The sequence below is a fragment of the Delphinapterus leucas genome, chromosome 20 (genome assembly GCF_059928025.1).
Source record: "Delphinapterus leucas isolate spDelLeu-1000000601 "Yukka" chromosome 20, BTC_Dleu_Yukka2, whole genome shotgun sequence".
Taxonomy (NCBI): Eukaryota; Metazoa; Chordata; class Mammalia; order Artiodactyla; family Monodontidae; genus Delphinapterus; species Delphinapterus leucas.
In genome coordinates this window covers 7698822-7709551 of record NC_143148.1, presented here as the reverse complement: position 1 = coordinate 7709551, position 10730 = coordinate 7698822, and the positions used below count along the sequence as shown (strand labels likewise).

At 52.0% G+C, this 10730-nt stretch overlaps 1 protein-coding gene across 2 annotated transcripts; it reads left to right on the top strand.

Moving 5' to 3' along the window:
• The first annotated feature begins 6720 nt into the window (after window positions 1–6720).
• On the top strand, window positions 6721–10469 carry LIN7B (lin-7 cell polarity scaffold B). Of its 2 annotated transcripts, XM_022585120.3 has the most exons (6): window positions 7003–7054; window positions 7474–7592; window positions 7868–7939; window positions 8600–8809; window positions 9852–10015; window positions 10360–10469. In XM_022585120.3, exons 1-6 carry the CDS (start codon window positions 7018–7020, stop codon window positions 10379–10381), a joined length of 624 nt encoding a protein of 207 aa, XP_022440828.2. In that variant the 5' UTR covers window positions 7003–7017; the 3' UTR covers window positions 10382–10469. The 2 variants fall into 2 exon arrangements, with proteins under 2 accessions (XP_089758714.1, XP_022440828.2); XM_089902588.1 differs by lacking the exon at window positions 10360–10469 and having other exon boundaries at window positions 6721–7054; window positions 9852–10352.
• Window positions 10470–10730: the final 261 nt, after the last annotated feature.

Here is a 10730-nt window from a genome sequence, read left to right as displayed (position 1 = left end):
CCCCAATGTTCATAGGACTATTTACATAGCTGAGGGAATTCCTTGGCGGTCCAGTGGTTAGGACTCTGCACTTCCACTACAGGGATCATGGGTTTGATCCCTGGTTGGGGAGATCCTGCTTGCTGCATGTCAGGGAGCTAAGATCACACAAGCCTTGGGGCCAAAAAAACCAATAAAGACTTCAAAAATAGTCCATGTCAAAAAAAAAAAAAGTATATATATTCCATGGAATATTATTACTCAGCCATAAAAAAGGAAAGGCATAATGCCGTTTGCAGCAACACGGATGGACCTAGAGATTATCATACTAAGTGAAGTAAATCAGACAGAGGAAGATAGATAGCATTATGATAACGCTTATATGTGGGATTTTAAAAAATGATACAAATGAACTTATGTACAAAACAAATAGACTCACAGACATAGAGAACTTTTCAATGGGGAAAGGGGTAGGGATAAATTAGGAATTCGGGATTAACAGATACTACTATACAGAAAGTAAACAACAAGGACCTACTGCATAACTCAGGGAACTATATTCAGTATCTTGTAATAACCTATAATGGAGGGACTTCCCCGGTGGCGCAGTGGTTAAGAAGCCACCTGCCAATGCAGGGGACACGGGTTCGAGCCCTGGTCCGGGAAGATCCCACATGCCGCGGAGCAACTAAGGCTGTGCGCCACAACTACTGAGCCTGTGCTCTAGAGCCCGCGAGCCACAACTACTGAGCCGGCGTGCCACAACTACCGAAGCCCACATGCCTAGAGCCCGTGCTCCACAGCAAGAGAGGCCACCGCAACGAGAAGCCCACGCACCACAACGAAGCATAGCCCCTGCTCGCCACAACTAGAGAAAGCCCGGGCGCAGCAACAAAGACCCAACACAGCCAAAGAAAGAAAAAAACCTATAATGGAAAATAATCTGAAAACGAATACATATATATGTACAACTGAATCACTTTGCTGCACATCTGAAACATTGTAATCAACTATACTTCAATTTAAAGAAAATATGCAAGAAGATTGGGTAGAGCAGAAAGTCCTCGCAGGGTCAGGACAGAAAACAGCATACGGTTCATGATGGCAGGTTCACCGTCTGGGTTTTTACTCCATGCTTCGTAACGATAGTAGAGGAGTAACAAAACGAGAGATTCCATGAGCAGTGGCGATGTCAACACATTTCTGGACTAAAGATGAAACAGGACGATGGTGAGAACACTTCAGTCTGCTGACCACTTGAGAAGGAAGCCATCCATCAGCCTTGCAGAACCCTACAGATGCTCAAGATTACAACTCCAGGTATAACAAGGGTAGAAGACTCGAGTAGGATTTGTACACAGAAAAATCGCCCTCTGTTTAAGCAGTCAGGATGCCTAGGAGCCGGGCATTTGCTGCCTAAGCAAATATAAGACTTACTTTTTTGTCTTTTATAAGTTTCTCAGCCTCAAGGCAAACTTGGTCTGATAAACCAGAGGCAGTCTGTCATGTAATCTGACTGACATACATCAGGATTCTAGCACGCTTTTTTAAAAAAATTTTATTTATTTAATTTTGGCTGCGTTGGGTCTTCGTTGCTGTGAGCGGGCTTTCTCAAGTTGCCGAGAGCGGGGGCCACTCTTCGCTGCGGTGCGCGGGCTTCTCATTGCGTTGGCTTCTCTTGCTGCGGAGCACGGGCTCTAGCCACGCAGGCTTCAGCAACCATGGCTCGCGGGCTCTAGAGCGCAGGCTCAGTAGTTGTGGCCCACGGGCCCAGTTGCTCTGCGACATGTGGGATCCTCCCGGACTAGGGCTCGAACCCATGTCCCCCACACTGGCGGCGGATTCTTAACCAACCGCGCCGCCAGGGAAGTCCTCTAGCATGCTTTTTAACTGCCTCAGTTTTTGGTTTTGGTTTTTGTTTTTGTTTTTTGCGGTACGCGGGCCTCTCACTGTTGTGGCCTCTCCCGTTGCGGAGCACAGGCTCCGGATGCGCAGGCTCAGCGGCCATGGCTCACGGGCCCAGCCGCTCCGCGGCATGTGGGATCTTCCCTGACTGGGGCACGAACCCGTGTCCCCTGCATCGGCAGGCGGACTCTCAACCACTGTGCCACCAGGGAAGCCTATCATGCCTCAGTTTTTATAAGCATATAAGCAAAGATCCCAGACATTTGAAAAAATTCTGCCAAAAGGGACCACAAGATAAATAGAGAAACTGGTCCGGGAGGAAACAATTTAGGGAATAAAAGAACTTAATACTTCTAGTGTATTTTCATGGATATCCCAGATGTTGAAACTAGACTTCTGGGCTTGGCTATGAAGAACAACCCATTTTGGACTAGCCTGGCACAGGCCAGTTATATAAAGACTGGACAAAACACATACAAGTAACTTGTGAAAGGCTTTGGGGAACAACCAATGTAGGCCACACCTGAGGGGAAAGGAAAGCATACAGAGGTGAACTTCATATTTACTCCTGCTTTTTCTTTCAGGACATTTGTCAGCTTAGTGTGGCAGAATAGACTCAGAAAGTGGTAGAAAACTCTCAGTGGTGGAATAAACTCAGAAAGTGGCAGTCTTTGACTTGGCTGAGTTCACGGAGGTTGGACCAGACACTTGGGACTTGAGGGTGAAATTCCCAGGTGGGCATTGAGCCCCAGAATGCACATGCAATCTTCCCTCCAGGCATCCGCCAACTCCTAAGGTGCTCGTTGTGGCGAGACCCCCAATGGTCTCATCGGAAAGCAATAACGGAGGCTAAGTTACTGAGGAGAGAGCTGAGCAGCCACGCAGTCCTAGGGGAGACAGGTTGAGGTTCAAAGCCTCCCTGGTTTTTAGTACTGATGCGTATTAGCATCTATTTAAAGAGAAAAGCAGTAGACAATAGAAACAGATCCAGGGCTTCCCTGGTGGCGCAGTGGTTAAGAATCCGCCTGCCAATGCAGGGGACACCGGCTCGAGCCCTGGTCTGGGAAGATCCCACATGCCGCGGAGCAACTAAGCCCGTGAGCCACAACTACTGAGCCTGCGCTCTAGAGCCTGCGAGCCCCAACTACTGATCCCGTGTGCCACAACTACTTAAGCCCGTGCGCCTAGAACCTGAGCTCTGGCAACAAGAGAAGCCACCGCAGTGAGAAGCCCGGGCACCACAACGAAGAGCAGCCCCTGCTCGCCGCAACTAGAGAAAGCCCGCGCGCAGCAACGAAGACCCAATGCAGCCAAAAATAAATTAATAAATTAATAAATTTTTTTAAAAAAAGATAGAAACAGTCCCAGACTTGATTCCAATGTTGGAATTATCAGAGACTGAAATAACTATGTTCCCAAAGGAAAAGATGGAGAATTTGAAGAGATCTTTAGGGGACTTCCCTGGTGGTCCACTGGGTAAGACCCCACACTCCCAGGGCAGGGGGCCCAGGTTCGATCCCTGGTCAGGGAACTAAAACCCGCGTGCCGCTACTAAGAGTCCGCATGCCACAACTAAGAAGCCAACAAAGATCCCACGTGCTGCAACTAAGACCTGGCAAAGCCAAAATCAATCAATATTTTCAAAAAAATTTTAAAAAGAGATCTTTAAATTAAAAATTTTAAAGTTTAACAGGAATTGTTAAAAAATAATCGAATGGAAATTTTAGAACTGGAAAATAGCAACTGAAATTAACTAGCAGTTGCATTTGGTAGTTGATTAGATACTAGAAGTGCTAAGGGAAAAAAAGAGGAACTTTCCTTTTTTTTCTTTTTTTGCGGTACGCGGGCCTCTCACTATTGTGGCCTCTCCCGTTGCGGAGCACAGGCTCCAGACGTGCAGGCTCAGCGGCCATGGCTCACGGGCCCAGCCGCTCCACGGCATGTGGGATCTTCCTGGACCGGGGCACGAACCCGTGTCCCCTGCATCAGCAGGCGGACTCTCAACCACTGCGCCACCAGGGAAGCCCTAGAGGAACTTTCCTGAAAGAGAAATCTCACAATCTTTTCTTTTTTTTTTTTTTGCCTGCACCGCACGGCTTGTGGAATGTCAGTTCCCTGACCAGGGATCGAACCCGTGCCACCTGCAATGGAAGCATGGAGCCCTAACTACTGGACGGCCAGGGAATTCGCTCCACAATCTTTTTAGGAAGTTAACTGAGGATATACTTTACCAAAATGAGAGATTTAAAAGAGAGGTTCCAGTTCAGCAGAGCAGTGGAGGGAAATCCCAGGATGGCAGTTTCTAGAGAGCATTTGGTCCAGATTGGGGTCAGAGGATTGAAGTTTCCAAGGAGCTCCAGAATAAAAAGATTCAGTAATATATCTTGTGATGGAGAGTTTGAAAGAAATTAAGAATGTGATGAAGGGGCTTCCCTGGTGGCACAGTGGTTAAGAATCCGCCTGCCAATGCAGGGGACACGGGTTCGAGCCCTGGTCCGGGAAGATCCCACATGCCACGGAGCAACAAAGCCCATGTGCCACAACTACTAAGCCTGTGCTCTAGACCCTGTGCTTTGCAACAAGAGAAGCCACTGCAATGAGAAGCCTGCGCACCTCGACAAAGGGTAGCTCCTGCTCGCCACAACTAGAGAAAGCCTGCGCGCAGCAACAAGACCCAAAACAGCCAAAAATAAATAAATTAAATAAATTAATTTTTTTTAAGTGTGATGAAGGAAACAAAAGTAGATAGACATTACAGAAAAGAACAGAAGCTGTTCAAGAAAGGAAATGTAATCACAGGACAACATTTGAGCTCTACAGCCAACAGTAAGTACTTAGACATAAGGTGAGTGCTTTATTGATTGACCTAAAAACTGGTACCATAAAGCTACCATGGGAAGAGAGGGGAAAGGTTGTAAGAGCAGAAAATCAATGTGTAATATATTGCTAACATCTAAAATTGAAAAATTGAGAAACGGTATGTTACTTAGCTGCAGAAGCAACTAGGTGCTGAAACATCTACACCTTGTTGCCTCTTGCAGTGGGGAGAGTTAGGACAGGGACAGGGGCTGGTGCTTTTCATTATTCGTCCTTCTGTATTATTTGATTTTGTTTTTAACTCTGTAACTACGTTATTTTTTTTGTTAAAATAAGAGAAATATACTAAGAAGGAGAGAGGGATAGACAAACCTACTCTAGTCCTCTCACTTTGCAAAAGCCCTTTTCTGGACTCCATCCCACTAATGGTGAAGTTAACTGAGGATATACTTTACCCATCCAGCTGATGGTATAAAGCAACAACCAGACTTCTCCAGCCTTGTCTACATCTACATTTCTTTAGAGCATCTGATACCACTGCCTACTTCTTTCTTCAGAAACACTCTCTTCTCAGGACTTCCCTGGTGGTCCAGTGGTAAAGAATCCGCCTTCCAGTGCAGGGGATGTGGGTTCGATCCCTGGTCAGGGAACTGAGATCCCACATGCCACGGGGCAACTAAGCCCACACGTGTCAACTACTGAGCTCGTGCACCTCAGCTAGAGAGCCTGTGCGCCCCAAACTACAGAGCCCACGCACTCTGGAGCCCACAGGCCACAAGTAGAGAGAGAAAACCCGCACACCACAACTAGAGAGAAGCCTGTGCACCGCAACGAAGAGCCTGCGTGCAGCAACTAAGACCCGAGGCAGCCAAAAATGAATAAATAAATAAAATATTAAAAAAAAAATTATTATGGTTTCTCCCACCTGGGGTTTCCTCCTACATTTCTGGCCATTCTTTGTCTCCTTCCCGAACTTTTTTTTTTTTTTGCGGTACGTGGGCCTCTCACTGTTGTGGCCTCTCCCGTTGCGGAGCACAGGCTCCGGACGCGCAGGCCCAGCGGCCATGGCTCACGGGCCCAGCCGCTCCGCGGTATGTGGGATCTTCCCGGACCGGTGCACGAACCCGTGTCCCCTGCAGGCGGACTCTCAAACACTGCACCACCAGGGAAGCCCCTTCTTCCTGAATTTTAAATGTACGAGTTTTGAGGACTCAATTCTAGGTTCTCTTCATTCTATATTCTCTTGCCTCCAGCTTTCTTGTCCATGCTTATGGCTTTATTTACCACCTTCGCCCAAATTCTCAAAACTGCTTGCAGGCCTTGGATACTGCACGGGCTCCTCAAAGTCAGAATATCCACTATCCCTCCGCCAGCATAGACCATCATAGCAAAAGGCCTCACCAGCACCTTAATATCCCCTTCTCCTCAACCTCCCAGTCCTCATATACAGTTAAGACACGTCCAAACATTTCTAAATCTGTCCACTTATCGTCCATGCCTCTGCGCTGGTCTAAGCCATCATGGGGTTACTGGGATAGCCTCCTGATCTGCCCCATGCTTCCGCTCTTCCTCGCATCCAATCCAGTCTCCACACAGCGTCCACAGTAATCTTAAAAAATACACATTTGAATATCCCATTTTACTCTTAGGAGTTACCATGAAGTCCAAAATCCTCAGCGTGAGTATGCCGACACACAAGGCTGTGCATCAGCTGTATCCTGCCAGCTCTTCACCTTCATCATAAACCGCTCCAATCCTTACGCTGTTATCCAGCCACGTGGGCTCTTTCTGTCTGGAAAGTGACCCACGCCCCACCTCTTGATGATCTTACCTCCAAGCGCTCTCTATGTCAGTGTCCTTCGTAGATCATCACCTTCCCACTCCCAATTCTGATCACAGCCACAGTTGCTTGTCTACCCTGCCCCCCCCGCCCACCCATAGACTAAGTTCCGGGAGGGCAGGGGGCTTATCTGCCCTGCTCACCATCGTGTCCATGATCTTGGGCCCAGATGTTTAACATAGTTTGTCCAATGAATGTGGGAAAAAGGGACAGACAGGAGACAGGTGTGGCGAGCAGGACAGATGAGATGTCAGGCGGTGCAGACAGAGGCTGCAGTAGGAGAGGTCACAAACCCAACCAACAGACCGATGGGGTCTGAGGGCAGGGCAGCGAGACGCGAGCGGTTGCAGATGGGACGGTGCGCTCGCTGGGCCTCGCCTCCGCAGGGGGCGCTCGTCTCCGGGGCGTGGCCTCGCGCAGCCCCGCCCTCCTCGCCGGCGACCGCCAGGCGGGTGCCTCGCAGCGGCGGCGCCGACATGGCTGCTCTGGTGGAGCCACTGGGGCTGGAGCGGGGTAAGCGCGCCAGGGGCCCCTGCCCACCCAGCCCCGGCCTGCGTCCCGGAGCCCGGTCCCCTGCCCCTCCCCCGGCAAGGCCCGGGCGGGTGGGCGGGCCCGGCGGGGGTGGGCGGGGCGGGGCGCCGAGAGTCGGGCAGTCGGTGGGTGTGGGAGGGTCCGTGGGCGAGCGGGCCAGAGAGGGGGCGCCCGCTGCACACCCCTGCCTGGGTGTGTATGGGGATCCTGAGGACGCAGGGCGCCCGACTGGCCGCAGTCTCTGCCACGGGCGACTCTGCGGGTGTCCGACTGGGACTCTGCTGTCCTTCTCGGGGTCTGCGCTCGCCCTTACTTGGTCTCTGGCCGCATCTCTCCGTCCTTCTCTGCGTCTTCACGTCTCTGACACTTGTGTGTCTGTGCGCCCCGCCCCCGCTCCGCAGACGTGTCCCGGGCGGTGGAGCTCCTCGAGCGGCTCCAGCGCAGCGGGGAGCTGCCCCCGCAGAAGTTGCAGGCCCTCCAGCGAGTCCTGCAGAGCCGCTTCTGCTCTGCCATCCGGGAGGTGAGAGCAACGCGGCGCCGAGCCCAATCGGGCGGCCGTGATCCTCTTCCTGGTCGCCCCGAGCCCGGGGACTACGCCTCCCAGCAGCTACCGGGGCGGCCCTCCTTGGGTTGCCCGCGCTTCAACTCAGGGGTTCTTTGGGAGCTGTAGTTTCCGCGGCCTCCAGGTTGCGGGGGCGGGGCGGATCCTTGGGTGGGAGGGTCTGGGGGCCTGGACTACTGAGTTGAACGGAGGAGGGGTCTGGCGGCTCCTTGATGCTGCTGCGTCCTCACCAGGTGTATGAGCAACTCTATGACACGCTGGACATCACCGGCAGTGCTGAGATCCGGGCCCACGCCACAGCCAAGGTAGGCGCCCCCAGGCCATTGCTCATGGTATCCACTGAATCGCATGGTCTAGCTCAATATCTATCTAATGTCAGTCATTCATTCCTGTTTCCTCCTTCATGATTTTTGCCATATCTATGTACCACCCTTGCTATGATTTATTTATAATGTATTTTAAATAATCTCACATTTTTAGTTTGTGTCATATAAAGACATCTCTAGCAAAAAAAAAAAAAAAAGACAATTTTAGCAACTACAAATGGAAACTAGTACCGAATGCCTGACTAGAAGATAACCAATGAAAACAGTGAACTAGCTTTAGTAAACACTGTAATCTTATTAAACTACAGTTAGATGCTATTTCTTGCTGCTTGCTGGAGGCTCTCAGCTCTGTCCAGGCCTTGTTTCCCTCTGTTAAAAAGCGATATTGACAAGTGTTGAGTATTCAAGACGCATGCACACCAAATGGAGACTTTCTCTTTGACAGTCTGAAGTGTCCAAAGTGACTAAAAGGGATGTACTGTCACTACGGAGTGATCTTGTGTTGAGTTCTGTGGCAGATGCCCCGTGCTTGAGGGAAGCTCTCTGGCCTAAATCCCTCTCCCTGAAGCAGATCCTCCACCCTAGTCCGCATACACATCGTGGAGGGGCCCTCACCTCCTGAGGCTTTCTCTCTCCCAGGCCACGGTGGCGGCCTTCACAGCCAGTGAGGGCCATGCACATCCCAGGGTAGTGGAACTACCCAAGACGGATGAGGGCCTGGGCTTCAACATCATGGGGGGCAAGGAGCAGAATTCGCCCATCTACATCTCCCGTGTCATCCCTGGAGGTGTGGCTGACCGCCACGGAGGCCTCAAGCGTGGGGATCAGCTGCTGTCAGTGAATGGTGTGGTGAGTGGGGATCTGAGGCAGGGCTGGCTGGGGTCACAGCTTGCCCAAGGTAGCACAGTCGCTGTTTTTCACATTCACTCAACACGCACTGAACACTGCCTCTGTGTCCGGCCCTGTGCTGGGCTTTGCTGCAGACCCTGAGAGTAATTGGCCACTGCTCCTACATTCGAGGAGTCCCTCTCTGGTGAGGGAGATAGACCCTGACTGAAACAGTCCTAAACCAAGGAGATAATGAGGAAGCACAAAGCACTGTGAGAGCCCAGATGTGGCAGCAGACCAGTGTAGATGAGGGGAGTTTTTGCAGATGAAGGAATATTTGAGTTGAGTTTTGAAGGATGAGTAGGAGCTGGTGGAGAAGGGTGTTACTGGCAGAGGGTGTTGTGGGTAGGGTCTGTGACTCTGCACTCCTACGAGGTGGAGAGAAAGGGCTTGGTTCTGATGAAGGACTGGGGCGTGCCGGTGATTAAAATCACTGTGCTTAGAGTAGATGGAGGCACGACTAGGTAGGTGGTTGGGGCCAGTCATGCAGGGACTGAGTGCCAGCCTGAGAAGCTGGGACTTTGTCTCAAGCCTCCTGGGGACCCATGGGAGGGCTGTGAGTAGGGGAAGGATAGGCTCAACCTGGAGGCATAGAAAGACCCCTTTGGGACTCTACAGGGGATAGACTGAGGGAAGAGACTGGAGGCCAGAAGGCCAAGGAGGAGGCTAGGGTGAGGTCCAGTGGGGAGAGGATAAGGTCTGAGCTGGGGCCTGGTGGTGGGGACAAAGAAGAGGGAGTCAGGGCAGGAGGGATGGGGCTGGGGATCATCGGGCTGCCGGGAGGGAGGGAATAAAGACGAGTCTGGAGGTCTAGCTCGGTGACTGAGGGCATATGGGGCTTGTCCCTGACATGGGGAACTTGGAAGGTTTGGGGGGAGGACTCTGAGCCAAGAGTGACTCTCTCATGAGTACATGAGGCCTTCGCATCTTGGGGTTGGTACCAGGGTGGGGGCGGGGTGAGGGTGGTGGGCCCCAGGCCCAGCTGTCTGCACCGCCCCTGCAGAGCGTTGAGGGTGAGCAGCATGAGAAGGCAGTGGAGTTGCTGAAGGCTGCCCAGGGCTCGGTGAAGCTGGTGGTGCGCTATACACCTCGAGTGCTGGAGGAGATGGAGGCCCGCTTTGAGAAGATGCGCTCTGCCCGGCGGCGCCAGCAACATCAGAGCTACTCGTGAGCCCTTTGCCACCACACCCCTGGGGCCCTCACTGCCTCCGGTATCCCCAGACTCCCAAACCAGGCCAATGATTTCTGAGGCCCTGATTGCCACCTCCAGCCCTGGCTCCTTTCCCTGGGATTCTGACCCTTGACCCAGGCTCTCACTCCAAGCCATTCTGACTAAATACCTTAGGAACTGTTAGCTCACTCCCATCCCAAGATCGGGAACCTACTCCCTCTGGAACCCTCAGCCCACTTCCCTGGGCTCTTGGCTCTGGAACCCCAGTCCTGGATCTCTCCCATGCCTCCCCCGGTCCCCTCCCCTGAGCTTGGCTCCCCTCTCTTCACCCTCCTTTTAGGTCCTTGGAGTCTCGAGGCTGAAACCACAGATCTGGACCCTAACCCTCACCCCCTCCCCTGTACAGTATTTATTGTCACCAGCTCCTTATTTAAAGATCTTTGACCCTCATTGAGTGTCTGTGTCTGTTCTGCATCCGGGGGTTAGAATGTCTGGAGATGTGGGAGAAGGAGAGAAGCTGAGGTCACTACCAGACCCTTTTCAGAGTCTGAGAGCGGAGCTTTGAGACTTTTCCCCAGGTCCGAAGGCAGAGGCTGGCCGGCTTCCTAGCGGCAAGTCCAGGTTGGAGGCTGGGACCCGGTCTGGGTCTGAGCGCTGGGTCAGAACTGAAGACAACTCCCCCTACCTTTCAGAGATTCTGAGGGCGGAGGC

What these genes read in the sequence shown, in the direction of transcription:
- LIN7B (XM_089902588.1), top strand. Translation starts at nt 6,736, where the DNA reads ATGTGGGAAAAAGGGACAGACAGGAGACAGGTGTGGCGAGCAGGACAG. An exon ending in GCCACTGGGGCTGGAGCGGG is followed by an intron (nt 7,055 to 7,473) that starts GTAAGCGCGCCA and finishes CCCGCTCCGCAG; the next exon opens with ACGTGTCCCGGGCGGTGGAG. An exon ending in GGGCCCACGCCACAGCCAAG is followed by an intron (nt 7,940 to 8,599) that starts GTAGGCGCCCCC and finishes TCTCTCTCCCAG; the next exon opens with GCCACGGTGGCGGCCTTCAC.